This window comes from Leuciscus leuciscus (assembly GCF_965113295.1).
Source record: "Leuciscus leuciscus genome assembly, chromosome: 1".
NCBI classification, from domain to species: Eukaryota; Metazoa; Chordata; class Actinopteri; order Cypriniformes; family Leuciscidae; genus Leuciscus; species Leuciscus leuciscus.
The window spans coordinates 61,939,586-61,956,202 of record NC_138725.1 but is presented as its reverse complement, the minus strand read 5'-3'; the positions used below and the strand labels follow the sequence as shown (position 1 = coordinate 61,956,202).

The following is a 16,617-nucleotide window of genomic DNA, read 5'->3' as shown; positions in this document are numbered from 1 at the left end:
TGGTTCTACTTAGACTTTATTTCATGTAATATATAAAATAAAATAAAAGTATTAATAAATCTTTATATATGAAAATATATAGCTGCCTTTATATGTTAGAAAGGGGATCATTATTTGGAGGTCTGTGGCCTAAGGTTTGGAAAAACCCTGCTCTAACGTACTGAGAAACATGAGAAAACTTAAAGATAGATGTTCCATCTCAGATTGTATCCCAAAGTGTTAATTATCTGAACAACATTCGGTTTTAATGTGCCTTCTCTCTCACACCCCCACTTCCTCTACACTGTTGCTTTCCATTACGCAGCTTTCACATTATTTAACCACCAACATCTTTTTTGTCAACCCCCAAATCTTCTCACAATTCCTTATGGACTTTCCCATTTATCAAACGCTTTTGGGGAAAGGCTCTTTTGCAGTTCATTGATGGTTGACAACTTTATAATTGTAACCATCAATGTTTTAAGTATTGTTTGTGAGTTGTGTGGATGGAAATTAGACTTAAGTTTGGTGATTTAGGTAGATACAGTTGGAGACGGTCCATCTTTGTGCAGTTTTTCATCAAATAGACATTAGGACAAACTTACATTGCTTGCACTAAACCAGTTGAGCTTGTTAGTAGTCAATGCTTTGTAAACCTTTGGGGAACCCTTCTCAAAGGAAAGAAGGGATTTGGTGTATTGTATAGTATGGCGAATTCCCAGACATTTGTGAAGAGAATTGGAATTAGCTGAGAACAATGACCATTGTGCCGTAGTTGGCGTGATTGGTGTGTTTTGACAGTGTACAAAAGTGTTTTTGACAGCTAATATTTGTCTTTTTGCTCAACTGACGGGTCCAATCATATCCACTTCACCTCTCCACTTTTCTTTCCTTTTGTTATTGTACGTGTATTCACAGAAAGCATGACACAGGACTCCCAGCAAGCCCATTAAAATATTGATGTGCCGCCCTGTACGTGTGATCAACTATATTGTCTTTTTCCAAAGTAAGTCGTGATCCACTTCTCAGAAAATTGTCTAGTCAATCATGAGACGTCCGCTGCACCAGACACGAAGGGTGATAACATCTCAACTTCAATGTTATTTTGAGCTCCTGTTCTGCAAGAGGGAGAGCTCACGACGGTATCTGGGTTAAAGTCAAAACGAGTTGAGTGCGTCCTGTTTTTCAGTTGTGTTTAAATGGTTTAGATGAGAAGTTACTTGGACATGGACGTGTCTAGATGGTAACAGTTTCTCTTTCAAGAGATTTCGCAGCATTATGGTTATCGGTTAGACCTCCATTTTGGTTTCACTGTCACGTTTGGGCTTTGTTAAATTGGGTTTCACTCTCATGTTTGTTTTTATCTCATTTTAAGACTACTTCAAAGATGATAAAACATCTAAAAAAGCAGTCCTTTCGCCACTAACAGAGTCCACATGTGATTCAGAGAACAAGAATGTATGAACGTGAGTACGTGACACAGAAAAAGAAAAGCAGAATGGAAGAAAAGGGCCACGTGTCATGGGAATGATAATGTATGCATCCTGTAGAGCTGGAAGCTCGTCGTCTGTGGGAACGAAGGCTTTAGAAAGTCGTTACTTTTCCAGAAGTCCTTCGAGACTTCGCGGAAGAGCAGTCCTTGAACGCTTCAGCTATTTTCACGCTGCTTCTCGCTGTCTATCTGCAAGTTTGTTTCCCTGCCTTCGTTTTATCAGTGCTTTCTGGGTTTTTTCCCCCCTCATTTTCTGTGTCTCTCCATTGAGCTCAGGTCCTATCTTTATCTTTCAGCCATTCTTGACGCAAAGAAGGTGTTTGTGACGGACGCAGATGCACATTGCAGCCGCTTTGTCCGCCTCTTCCAGACCTCTTGACAAGGGCAGAGCTCGACGGCTGGTGGTACTGACCGTGTCACTTCTCTTTACCGGTATCAGACTGTTCTCTGTCACCCTCAGACTGCCGCTGTCTTGGCTTCTGTAGCCTAAATTAGCTACTATCTTGCCTTCTGGAGCTGAGCTCACACACACAAAGCCACACACACAGTTGGACCTGAAAATGGCTTTTTTGTCTAATTCAGTGAGCCAGTTACGTTGAGTGCCCTAATCACTGTGAGAAACCAGCGACTGTAACTTATTTTTTTTCACTGTGTTCAGTTCACTGTGTATTGTGGTACATTTCCATATGTATATTAATTGTTGATTAATCGTTTTACTAGATAAGACCCTTATTCCCCGGCTGGGATCGTGTAGAGCCCTTTGAAGCTGCATTGAAAACTGCAATTTGGACCTTCAAACTGTTGTACCTAGGCCTGTCGCGATAATTAAATAACCGTCTGATCGCGATTATTTGATCTAACCGCGATTGTTTCAGACAACCGCGATTATTGCGCTCTTTTATAGACCTACGGCACAAGGGGGAGTCATGAACCAAAATAAATAGACAAGCAGTCAAGCACTAATTACGTTTTCTAGCAATATATTCAAAGTCATCTGAAGCCATTCCATAGCTTAATGTGAGGGACAGTAGTATATTTACATTGTTAAATTAAAGTTCACAAACTCGTCTGCAGCTGTCAATCATTCCGTTCAGCATTCAAACTCTGCAGCTGTCAATCATTCCGTTCAGCATTCAAACAGCGCGCGTCGTCCGGTTACGACAGGATACACGGTAAAACTTTCTCCAATGTGACATTGACGTTATAATGCTTGATCTGTAGATAAAGGGCTGTGGATTTGCATAAAATGACTTTATTTTGCTGGAGTTTTTTGCTGTTTCTAAATGACTCGCTCGCTACCGTGTGCCTACACAGCACAAGGACTATGAATTGGCATCAGACGCACAATAACTGGAGTTTAAAACTGTGAAGAAACAAATGATCAATAAACTGTTGGACTGATATACACTAGGATTTGTGCCCTCGACATTTCTTCGCTTTGTGCCGTGAACTTTTAAATGCGCACTTGTGCATCGCTGCGACTCCATGTTGCATTAAGCACATCATTCTGCACCCGAGATGCGCATACGCGCTTTGTTCCGCTCTGTTTTGTAGCGTATCATATTTTCATGGTTTGTGCACATTTGTTTTTATTAACATGTTTAGATTTTATTAAATTACTGTGCAGATGTTTTCAAAAATTACTTTTTGCTGCTGATTTATACACTCACTAAGTTTAATAAACAAATTGTCATAGCTATTGAATATAGCCTATTTATTTAATATTTAAAGGTGTTAACTGTAAACTTACACTGCAAAATGATAACTTACAAAGGATTAAATTCATCACAATTATTTAATGAATGAAGCACAAAGCCCTAAAACAGACAATTAATCAGCATAATTGCCAAAGCCCTAACACAGACAATTAATCGTCAAAGCCCTAAAACTGACAATTAATCGGCATAACCGCAATTATTTTTTAGACAATTAATCGTCAGCCAAATTTCATAATCGTGACAGGCCTAGTTGTACCCCATTGAAGTCCATTATATGTAGAAAAATCCTGGAATGTTTTCCTCAAAAACCTTAATTTCTTTTCGACTGAAGAAAGAAAGACATGAACATCTTGGATGACATCTTGAAGTGTTCGGTGTTCTTGGTTTCGAGTAGCTGATGTTATCTGACGTACTAAACTAGCGTTGCACATTTTGAGAGCGTCACAGAAACCAGTCCAACCTTTTTTTTGTTTGCTTTGAGACACGACAGAGATAAACATTGACAGATTCTAAGCCAGGTTTTTATCTGTTGTTCGCTGCCAGTACAGCAGTGTCTTGTCTATTTATATGAGTTTGCGCATTGATTCGCTTCATTTCACATCTGATGAATTGATAAGCGTGTTTTGGTGGCTGTGAAACACTCCATTCATAAATTAACATCTGTGTTGGGGCAGATGCTGTTGGTCGGAGGAAACGTGTCAGAATTTCACTTTGCAAGTGATTCACAGCAGTTGATTTGTAGGAATGAAGATTGGCTGCATTACATGCTGCCAGTTCACTATACGTCTCACAGAAATATTGATTTGTCAGTGCAGGAATGGTGCTTTATGAACTTGTACTGTGCGTGAGATTGATGGTGTGTTTTTTTAACTGCTTGAGTGCATTTCACTAATCACTCAGGGAATTTGGCATTGTTCCTGATCTAGGAACTTCTTCAATTAATAAATGACTTTAGTCAGGGGTATGCCATATTTAAAGTCCAAATTAAATTAAAGTTGACACATTTATTTAAATACACTATATTTATACTAATACGGTAATCTTTGGTCCAGGTTATTCCACAAAAAAAAAAGAAAAAAAAATGAAAAGTTAATTAATGCATGAACCAATGTTAACAAATTGAGTTTCTTTTAAAGTGATAATTCACCCAAAAAAAGAAAATTCTGTCATCATTTACTCTCCCTCATGTCATTCCAAATCCAAACCTGTAAGACTTTTCTGTTCATCTTCTGAACACAAATGAAGATCTTTTTGATGAAATCTGAGATTTTTCTGTCCCTCCATATACGCAACTACCACTTTGACTGTTCAAAAAGCTCATAAAAAGATCGTAAACCTAATCCATATGAATTGAGCTGTTAAGTCCAAATTTTCTGAAGAGACTTGATCGCTTTATGATGAACAAATTGAATTCAGGCTTCTTATTTTCACAGAAACATTAATCAGCAAATATAAACAGAAGCTCAACCGAACTTGATAAACTAAAATGTCCTTCGTTCCTCAGTCTCAGCTTTTAAAATTAAAAATTTCTGTCTACATGAAGTCTATTAAAAGGGCAGTAGCTACAAACACTAATTTCTACTGTGCTCATAATTAAGTTGTTTTCACTCACAGTATTTGCTTTTTAAAATTGTGCTCTTTCAATATTTGAACTCATTCCTAAATGCTCTGTCACTAGTTCTTCTAATTTGTCTCTAATACAGACACTGTTGCTTCATGTCAATATAATTAATGGAGTTGAGTGCAGACGAGGTTTCAAAGGCCCAGTGTGTGTGTGTGTGTGTGTGTGTGTGTGTGTGTGTGTGTGTGTGTGTGTGTGTGTGTGTGTGTGTGTGTGTGTGTGTGTGTGTGTGTGTGTGCGTGCTTGTGTGAGTGAGACTTCCATACAGAGAGAGAGAGAGAGAGAGATACATTCCAGATGGTGGAATGATGAGGTGGGTTTCATTGAACCGGTAAACATTCCCAGGGATGTTTGCATAGAGAAATTCTTCATCGACTGCGAAGCAAGCATGTTTCCTTTTTATCCGATCCCTCCCTCTCCTCTTTCTCTCGCCATCTCCCTCACTTTTCTTGGATTCAGACCATCGCTATCATCACCTGCTGCAACTGTTCGAACCCTTCACACGAGTCTCTTCACTCTTCCTGACAGTGGCATGATCATTTTTATTTTTCCCCAGCTAACAGGGAACGTTCTCAGAACTTTAACATTCTGGCAAGGTTCTCTCAAAGTTGCGTTCTTCTGGTAACATCAATAGAATGTTCATTCAAAGTTATCGGGTCTTTAATAACGTTCTCAAAACGTAAGCACAATTTTTTTTTTTAATACATGGTTAATGGAACTTTTTTCCTGAAACATTTTAGTTTAATGTTCATTTGACGTTTTTAAAATGCTAATTGTTTCAGAATGTTCAGAGAACAAAAAGTAACGTTCCCATAATGTTTGCAAAATGATAAAAGGGAATGTTCCAGAAAAACATTTTTTAAAACACTTTGACATTTTGAACGCTCAGAGCACATTTAGAAATGACATTTTCATAACTAAACTTATGCTGTGTTGAAAACCCTTAACACCTTTTGTGTTCTCGTTCAAAAATGACCCTCCTTTTAAAAAATTGCTTGTAAATCGCTCATTATGCTATATTAATATCCAAATATTGGATTCAATCTTTTTGCAAACTGGTTTTCTTTCAATTATGTCAGGTTTTGTATTTCTTTTTACAACTGATTGATTGTAGGCTTCCTTTATCTGAGGCTATGCAAAAAAAAACTAGCATTTTTCGGGAAAAAGAAAATCCTCTCCTGGTCAAAATGACCCAAACACAAACCGACTGCTGAAAACTAAGCTTTGCCATCACAAGAATAAATTAAAAAACAATAATATTGTGAAATGTTTTGGAGAAAAAACCCCCTGCATGCCAAGGTTGGAAAAAAATACACGTGCTCGCATTATTATATATATCCACGTATGTGTCTTTTTTTCCAACCCTTTCATACATGTATTTTTTCTCATATCTGCATTTTTTACATGTGTTTTTGTGTCTGCATGTATGTATAATTGCCGTGGCGCGTGTGTGAGTTGAGGAAAAGCCACAGTCGTGCCGCAGACAGAATCAATAGCAGTCTCAGTATGGGTGTTTCCAAGTCTGTTTGGATTTGCTAAGTAAAGTCTGCGACTCACCTGCACATGAACATTTTCTCTGCCCTTTAACCTCCTCCACACATTCCAGTTATTCTTACCGTCTCAGCTTTCTTACATCTGGTGGGGTGAACTGCTTTAGTTTTACTTTGAATACCTCGAATGTGTTCCTCCTGCCCTCTAGTCGCCCTTCATTCCTGTCTTCACGGTTTCTCCTGCAGTCTGTCCTCCCTTTTTTAGCTTTTCGTCTCTCCATCAAATATCTGTCTGCCCTCATTTACTTTTTCTTTCTTTGAATAACACGCACTCAGTCTCTCTTTCATTTCTTACAAGTGGTAGACTATTGTCTGATATTTTTTAGAGGGTTTATTTTATTTTATATTGCATATGCACAGATATTTATTTGCCGGTGCTCAATTTGTCCAATTTTTACATTTAGATTACATTTTCCTGCCATCTAACGCTCACTTGGTTAATCTTTAAAAACATTAATAATTAAATAACGCTGTGAATGTAATTTAGCATATCTCTAAAAGTGTTATACTGCACACTATAACGTTGAAGTGCCTAAAATCACTTTTAGCATTTAAATTGATTGATTTCTGTTCATAATATTTTATTTTCAAAATATTATTTAGCCAAAATCCATGGTAATTGTCTCCAAATGCTCCTTGGATTGTTTCTGAGCCTTTTACAACCCAATAATCAGTATTTTGAAAAGTTTCTCTGTCGCAAACGGTACATATCTCACCCTTAGACCCATTTTGATCGTCAATGCTCTTCAGCTTTGTTATTATTTTTAAGTGTTTTTTTAACCTCTTGAAAAATTCTCACAGTTGTCAAAGGAAGAATAAAGAGTTCTCCCTGCAGTTGCCTGTGGTATCATATAGGAAGCTTTAAAATAATGTGTTAGCTAACAGCTCAGGGCTCATTTTCCAAAAGCATCGAGAGCCCAAGTTGATCGTAAAGAAGACCATTGCCACCACAATGTTCTCTACGACTTACAACTTAGCTTGCAATGCTTTTTGGAAACGTAGCCCAGGCCAGTTTGAAGTCAGTCAAACTTTTTTATTTAATTTTTAAGAGTTAAGCTGAATGTAGGCCAGCAGTGGGATGTGGATCAGAGGGCTTTTTTTTTTTTTTTCATCTCTAATACATTGTGAGCTTGATCTGGGAGTGCTGAGCTCCGTAAGAGCCGCGCTATGGATTTAAACATTTTCTCTGCGGTTTAAACATGCTGAGATCCTAAAAATACAGAACTCGGAAATTAAAAACATATCTATGTATCGCTGTCCTGTCAGCCGTTACGAGACCTAAATCCCCCTCAGTTTTGCACAAAAACAAATATTTTATTCGTCATTTTCGAGGAAGGATACATTTATTTGATAAGCAAAAATCACATATGATATTAAGTTAATGCTTGTTTTCAGAGATTACATCTTGAATTAGGTTTATTGTGCCTATCCCACTGGCAAATTGTCACATTTTAAGTAAATAAAATATTGTGAAAACAATTCTTTGTATCTTACACGGTTTTACTTAGTAATTAAAATAAATGTTATACTGGAAGACATAATTAGCTGATAAATCACTGTTGTGACGTTTCACAAATATCCATTTCAAAACGTTTTAATAATGATGTTTTTTCCCCTCTTTTCTCTGCAGTTTTGTGCGCAAAGAACCTGGTGAAGAAAGACTTCTTCCGTAAGTATCCAGCCTTCATAAATACTGAGAACGAGCGTGTGTGTGTGAACGAGTGAACTGCGAGAGCGCTCTATGCCTGTCACCGTGTCTCAAGCACTGTGTTTTAGCAGGGGCTCATCTGTTAAAAGTGTGCAGAGAGAGATAAGTGCTCTTCCCCCACGAGACAGCAGAAATGTGGGTCAGTTCGGGGAGACAAAGCAACCGCTGGTTGACACATGTATACACACCACAGTTTCTCTGCCTCGATTCTCTCTACCCCGACAAACACAAACAACCAAGCCCACATCTGAAACTCTCATCAGATATCAAAGAGAGAGAGAGATACGTTGTTGGGGGGTGGGAAGAGAGACAGATACCAGGCGAGACAGGAGACCGAAAAAGAGGAGACAGTAAAAAATGTAGGAGCAGAAATTTGATGTCGGCAGAGTTTTAGCAGAGACCGTATGCAGTTAAATGGAGACTAGAGTCTCTTTTCTTTGTAAACCTTCATGCATATCTTCCCCTTCCTTCTCACCCTGCAATTGAATTCATAAAGCCACACAGATCTGATTTCAGAGAGAGAGAGAGAGAGGCTAATAATCTTCAAAAACTAATTTTTTCTAACAATCTACTTAATTCTGGCTTATAATCTACTAATAGTTAATTATTTCCCTGTAATGGCCTATACAAACCTATAAAAAACAGCTAAAAGCTAAAACAAATCTTGTGATGTGTAAGTGTCACAATATTATAATGTGAATTATGAAATATAGATAACTGTTTATTTTGAAATTACCAATATGGCCAATGTTTTACAATTTCATTTAAATACTAAATCTAATTTAAACAGCATCAATGCTTAAGTGCCAGTCTAGAGTACTATATGTGTATTCAATCCAGTCCAATTATTTTTATGAATGCAAATATTAAATGTCCACCTGTGTCGGCTGTAATGCAGGAAACGCACTTTTTGGAAGTAACCCACACAAATGATGCTCTCATTGTAAAAAAAATTCTAACTATCCTTAAAAACCATAAATTGTAGCAGTATCGTTACATAATTGGTTATAAAAGTAATGTTATATACAGCGCAATGTGTACGCCTTCAGACCCATTTATTAAAAAGAAAATCGGAAATATCAAAAATGAAAAATGAAATATGATTTAAAAATGAATAATATTCTAAAGTATTTTACCTATAACATGATAAATGTGAAAAAAATGAAGTAACCTTTCTGAATGCACTGTAAATGGTATATAATATTATGTAGGAATAACACAATCGAACACATGACTTGACCGTCTTCATTTCTAGTGTTAGTGCGTCTGTAGTATTTGGAGCTTTAGTGTTTTGGATTCTGCGGCAACATTTACAGGTTTCACAAATACATTTCAAACTACATAATGAACTTGTATTCAATGCCGTCTTCAATTCCAGCTCAGAAGATGTTGTTTCTGTGTAATGCAGGGTTGCCAGACCCCTTCGCCAAGGTGGTGGTGGACGGTTCAGGACAGTGCCACTCGACAGACACAGTGAGGAACACCCTGGACCCCAAATGGAACCAACACTATGACCTGTAAGAGCTCTTCCTGGTCTGATGGCATTCAATGGCTTTCTCAGTCACACAGACACACACACACACACACACACACACACACTGTCACACCTTGATTTCATTTAAACTTCATACCAGCTCAGTTTAAAAGAAATATAAACCCGAGACAATAATGTTTAGGAACCAGAATCCAGAGTAGGACGACTCTGAAGCAGACTGATTTCGAAGCACATGGCCACTGTCCAGTAGTTTGAGTCTTAGAGATTTGGCTTTTAGTGCTGTCAGACTGTCATTAGACGCCTCGTGTGGTTTCATTTCGGTAATTTTTCTGTGTGAGTCACCACATAGAAACTGTGCCTGTTTTTGACATCTCATTTAAGTGTGCTTATGGATTATGGCTCACCGTGTTGAAAACATTTGGATTGAAAAGGAAACAAAAATGCATAGGACAGAATATTTCTTCCCATCATGTTGTTCCAGATTTGTATGATTTATTTCTTCTTCTGTGGAACAAAAAAGGGGATATTTGGGTGAATGTCTGAGGTGCTGTTTTTCCATACAATATAAGAGGATGCTAAGGAAAAAAAACACAAATAAAAGTTGTTCTGAAGTCTTCTGAAACTGTATGCTAGATTGCTATGAGACACAAACCAAACTTAAAGGGTTAGTTCACCCAAAATGACTAATAATTACTCACCCTCATGTTGTTCCATCCCCGTAAGACTTTCGTTCATCTTCGGAAAACAAATTAAGATATTTTTGATGAAGTCTGAGAGCTGGCTCACTCCTTCATAGGCTGCGAGGTAATTGAATCTGCCGGCCCAGAAAAGTTAGTAAAGACATAGTTAAAATAGTCCTAGTGACTACAGTGGCTCAACCTTAAGTTTATCAAGCGACGAGGATACTTTTTGTGCACAAAAACCCCCCAAAATAATGACTTTATTCAACTATTCATTTTCTTCTGTGTGGGCCCCTGACGCGAGTTCACGAGAGCGCCACGACACATGCGCGAGAACTGAGAAGAACCGCTGAACTGGTTTGATGTATTTGATAATGGGCGTGGCCTCTGACGTCCCACTTTGAGATGGGCCGGGTTGGATGCACATACGTTTATCTGCGTTTTTATGCTATAACACACCTTTTCTTACTCTTACTGTATGTATATATGTCATATATTTAAGATCTGATTTTTGCGTACGAATGGTTTCAGTTGTTCCTAAAAAAAATTTGTAAATTTAGAGAACGAAAGTTATTGATGAATCATGATTTGTTCGTGAAAACGTTTGTACGCAGATTTCATGCACAAATTCATGCGTACGCACAGTTAGTGAATGAGACCCATTGTTTGGGTGGACCACATTTTTGGTGCTTTTTGTCCTTGTTTAAGCTCAACAATAAATGTACCTATTTGTTGTATGGACAACAGTGGTTAAACATTTTTCCAAATATTGTCTTTCATCTCCGGTTCAAAATATTGTGTTCAACAAAAGAAAGAAAATCATTAAAGTCTGGCTGAGGGTGTGTAGATAATGGCAAAATTTAAATTTTGTGTTGAACTAACCCATTAGCATGCACTTGAAAGTAACCCCAGGGGTTTTTCTTGAACCAGTGGTGTACGATTTCTTCCAATCTCTTAATCAATGTAGCCCATCAGTAAAGCTCCCAGCATCCTTCAGGCTTTGAGGATTTAGGTCACCTCCTCTGGAGTCGACGGCTCTATCTGAGGAGATCACAGTGCAGATTTCCATGGGAGTTTGGGCATGGGTGGAAAAATCCCATATCCATTAGTTATACCGTACGCTTCTAGCTCTGTTTACATTTTTATAGACGTTTTATTAACAACTACAAGTATCAACTGGAATAAAAATAGAAACTTTCCCTCCACGCAGGCCTGCCACTTTTCTCACAGACCAAAAGCTGAATGTAAGAGAGGATGGAAAGCATAAGAGGGCGAGATACAATAAAGGTCGACAAAAAAAAACGAGCTGATTTCCAATACTTGTCCCGTTCGCACGTCGAGCTGACAGCCGGCAGCTAGAGAAAGCACACGTCTTCGTTTGTTTGGTTGCCAGGGCAATGGTAGACTAACCCTCACCCCCCAGGACGGCTGCCGAGTTAGCCAAACATGTCACGTCTGTCAGCGGAAAATAGGCCGCCGTTTCCACAGCCCTCCCTGCAACCCGGAATAATGGGTGGGGAAAAGAAAACCATGGAGATGTTGCTTAAATCCTCCATCCTAAATACTTGAAGTACACTGGGATTTCTGTTCGCAATCAGGGTTTTAGCACGTACTTTTGAACTCAAGTTTATTTGTTAGTGATACTGTAATGTGCCTTTATGTACTCCCATAATGCACATCACAAGGGTTCAGTTGTCTCGTTGTTGGCAGGGAAATATAGCCATTGTTGAAAAGTTATCAAGCTATTTAGAAGTTTTGTTATTCTTGCTGAATGCCAAAATGTCAAAATCATTTAGATTGACAGGACTGAAAACCTCCAAAGGCTGCATGTTGCACAGAAAGATAACTGCTAATGTGCATAATGAACAATAGTACAGAGTCAGTCAAGCAGGAGAAAACCAAAAACAGTACCAACAGAGATTAACATTTATGCATTTAGCAGTTGCTTTTATCCCAAGCGACTTACAATAGAGCAATAAGACTGAAACATTAACCTAGATGTGAGGAAACTGTTAAAAAATGAACGCAAGAGAAGATGTGCTCGGTCTGTGGAACGATGTTCTGGTCTGTGGAAACTACCTTACCATTCTAGACACGTGAAATCAGGGTTTTAGTTTTTTCCAAAATTAATACGAAGATCACATTTGTGTAAACTTGCCACATGTGTTTTAAATTCAATTTAAAATGAATATATTTTCATTAGATTGGCTACATCTTTTTGTCATTGACTCATTAACAGAGTTACAGTTCTGTTGGTATTTCCTTCAGAAACGATCACTCGGGTTTAATGAAGGGTTATCAGAGAAACTTAAAATGCACAAAACTGTAATTATCTGTTAAGTGTTGGCAGCATTCGGTTTCAGGTTTATTGTCTTGACTCTTTCTTTGTTCTGTCTTCTCCTCGGACTGATTGGGTTAACTACAAGCTCTTGTCTGGTATAAGTCAAACTTGGCATTAAGACTCCTACATATATTTCGAATAAATAAGGGCTGTTATGAGCTAAGACTTCAGAGCTGGTGTTTGGCTTGGTAGACGGTTGATAAACTTTCTCCAGATCAGAGAGAAGTACATCGATTGTTTGGGTTTTGGTTGGGCTCAATCTGGTCAGAACATCCACTGAGTCATTGGCGTTCTGTCTTCTTGTTTCTTTCATCCCTACCCCCTTTTTCTGCCCTTTCTCTCTACTCCTCTATCGCTTCGATTGGTTTTCAGTCCAAACAAGATCTTTTGCCCAGGGATTCTGTCCCATTGGCAGGCCTACAGAACATTCAAACTTTGCTTGGACGTTTTTCGACAGGCTAGCTCCTTTTCATGTCCAGTTCTTGAGGTGTTTCTGTTCCCCGACTTTAAGGGAATCATTTGTTTTGTCTAACGCCATGCCAAAACATTCAGACAAACCAGCTGAGTTTTTATGTAGGACTTGATGAAAGACAGACAGTGGTAAGAGAACAAGAGAACTGCATTGGATTGCTTGAAGTTCTTGAACCGTCTTGGTTCGTCTTGCTGAAATTAGGAGAAGATGTGGGGTGTTTTTCCCTTTTGAATCCTGTTTAAAAGAACCAAACCGAGACGCCTTCAAGTGGACCAACACGTCAAAAGAGTGAAAAAGAACCCAGTTCTTTTTTTGTTTTTCAGTTTCTTTCTCTTCATTTTCATCTTCATTTACTTCCTCTTTGTGACCTTCTTTCTTTCTTTTCGTAATCTTATTCCTTCCTTCTTCCTCTTCTTCATTGTTTTCATCTACTTTGTCTTCCTATTTGTCATCTTAGGCTATGTTCACACTTAGCGTCTTTTTTCAAACTGCCAGCGTCTGTTCTACATTATAACCCTATGGAGTAAACCGTTTTTTCAAAAAAGTCCTGAGCGCTTTTTTAGACGCCACCGCCGGCGTCTTTTTCTGCAGCTCAGAGCGTCTTTTTAAGTTGAAAAAAGTTCAACTTTTCTGAAAAGAACGCCCTACGTCAAGCGCCTTTTTGACAGCTGACCAATGACAAGCGAGTAGCGAGACCTGTCGTTTCCATAACAACAAGAACAACTGTCTGTCGTGCACCCACAAACGTCTTTGTGAACCGACATTCTCCTCCCCGGTAACTTCAAAAGCCAACGCAAGAGCCAACTTTCTCTTTCTCGACATTTTTTGCATCACACAGCACTAGGCTACTGTTGCCCGGTCTCACCCCAAAACGTCATATACTGACGCGTCTTGACCATGCGTCAACATACGACGAAAAGGGTACCCCTTTAACGTCAATATGAGACGCAGACAGAAGCGCACCAGCAGCGCCTCCTAGCGGTACCCAACGCATACCTAAACCTACCCATAACCCGAATCGTCACATATGGACGTTATGGGGGTACCCCTTTCGTCGTATGTTGACGCATGGTCAAGACGCGTCAGTATATGACGTTTTGGGGTGAGACTGTGTTACAGTTAACAGCCGTGTTAGTTATAGCAACAAAAGACGCGCTCGGCTGCTATTTGTAACCGAACGCTGCCAGCGTTTTTTTTTGCTAAAAAAACGCCGTTGTCAACTTTTTCTTGTCAAAAAAGACGCTAAGTGTGAACATAGCCTTACTCTTCTTCATCGTCTTCTTTCTATTCTTTGTGGTATTTTCTTCATCTTCTACCTCTTTCTTTTCTTTCTTTTCATCCACTTCCTCTTTGTCATCTTGCACTTCTTTCATCTTCCTCTTCTACTTCTTCAACGTCTTCCTCCTCTTTTTCCTCTTCCTCCTCTTCCGCTAATTCCTTTTTGTTGTCTTGTTCCTCTTCTACTTTTGTCATTTTAATCTACTTTGACGTCCCTTTTGTCATATTATTTTTCTCCTTCCACATCTTCGTCGTCTTCCTCTTATTCATCATCTTCCTCTGTCATTCTCCTCCTCCCCTTTTCCTCTTCTTCTTCCTCTCATTCATCTACTTTGTCTTCTTTGTCATCTTCTTCATTGTCTTCTTCCTCTTCATCATCTTCTCTTCCTCTTTCTTCTTTGTCAATTTCAACTACTTCCTCTTTCTGTTTGTCATCATCTTGCTCTTTTTTTTCATTTTCTTCATCACCTTTTCTACTCTTCTTCATTGCTTTCATCTACTGTCTATTGTCTTCTTCAATCTTTTTTATTTTCTTCCTTTCCATGCCATCTTCTTTGCTATCTACATAAAACTAAAATAAGCAGCTGATCTTCTCTTCTGAGCCACTGCATGTAATCATGTTTCGCAATGTATGTTCCAAGCAAACTGCACCATGGACTGTCAAGACTGAGAAGTCTGATTTAAAGTGACATCTCTTGTTCTTTCTCAAGGTATATCGGGAAGTCGGACTCCATCACCATCAGCGTGTGGAACCATAAGAAGATCCATAAGAAACAGGGAGCAGGATTCCTGGGATGTGTACGACTCCTCTCCAACTCCATTAACCGACTCAAGGACACAGGCTGTAAGTGTGTGTGTGTGTGTGTGTGTGTTTGTGTGTATGATTGACTTGGAAGCAGTCTCATAGTGTGTGTATAATTAGCTCAGAAAACATGGCTCAGGACAAATTCAATACTTGTGTGTGTGTGTGTGTGTGTGTGTGTGTAATTGGCTTAGAGAGGTTGTAAGTATGTGCTACAATGGCTGTGTGTGTTAAAAGTGTGCAACCTTTAAATAAAAAACGCAACAGCAACGTTTTTAAACACAATAATATATCTTACTTTGGCTGGAGACCACTGTCAATCTCAGGTAAATGACGTCCTGTTATTTGTGTATCACTTTCTTGTCGGCTACACAAGAACTGGTGTCAGGATGTTTAGGGTACGAGGGCCCCTGTCACAGTCTGTCTGGCTGTGTTCCAGCTCCACAGTTGTGTTTAAAAGCAGGCATTCCCTAGAAACCCTCCAGCATGACCACTGTCCTGGATAAGCACAGGAAACCCACAGCCGCTCCCACAGCTGGAAGTGATTCAGTTCACCATTTCCTGTTGCACCCCTCTGTCTCTCTGCCATCATTCTTTCTTTGTCTTTTCTCATTCTCTCTCTCTCTTCCTCCCGTTCAGTCTATCACTAATAATTAGGGTCTTTAATAAGACATTTTTTTTGGTCTCTGCCAATATTACCTTTAAAAAAAAGAAAGAAAAAAAAAGATAAATTCACAAAAAAAATAAAATAATTCCTCTTCATTTTTGTCTACTTCCTCTTCATATATATGTGTGTGTGTGTGTGTGTGTGTGTGTGTGTGTGTGTGTGTGTGTGTGTGTGTGTGTGTGTGTGTGTGTGTGTGTGTGTGTGTGTGTGTGTGTGTGTGTGTGTGTGTGTGTGTGTGTCTGATGTGTGCACAAAAGTGCAGTGTGTCTATATCTGTTTCAGCTAATATTATTTTTATTTTTATTTTTTATTTGTAATGGCTATATTCTAGTAACTTTTAAAACTATATGTATTTGACTATCTTTACTGTATTGCAATTGGCCAATGTTAATTATTTTTAAATTATGATGAAATTGTGAAAATGTACCAGTGACCGCTATATTGGTATCTGATAAATAATTTATTACAATAAATGTGCATGATTCATGATATATTGACAACAACTGCATTATTTTTTTATACAAAAAAATTACAATACATTTACTTAAACTACATTTAAAATTATTTTAACTAGTCTGGTCAGCCAATTCGTTTTATAAAAATTTATTTTTGCGGTTGTATTTTAGTTACTGTTATTATATCTATATCAGTGCATCCCTAGTCTTTAGTGAAAGTAATTTTTTTGCAGGTGCTTGACCATAAGAAGGGGTTTAAATGTGAGATGAGTGTTTTGGGGATGGGTGAACACTCATCCAGCCCTGTTTAGTCTAGCTGTGAGTGTGCATCCTGATCTGACTGTGTGTGTGTGTGTGTG

At 38.5% G+C, this 16,617-nt stretch overlaps 1 protein-coding gene across 1 annotated transcript in view; it reads left to right on the top strand.

The window, feature by feature from the left end:
* Window positions 1-16,617, top strand: part of smurf2 (SMAD specific E3 ubiquitin protein ligase 2) — a 53,258-nt gene that overhangs the window by 11,972 nt on the left and 24,669 nt on the right. The window contains exons 2-4 of the mRNA XM_082162070.1: window positions 7,991-8,029; window positions 9,477-9,585; window positions 15,045-15,178. Of these exons, the coding sequence (XP_082018196.1) occupies window positions 7,991-8,029; window positions 9,477-9,585; window positions 15,045-15,178 (282 nt within the window). The remainder of the gene's footprint in view (window positions 1-7,990; window positions 8,030-9,476; window positions 9,586-15,044; window positions 15,179-16,617) is intronic.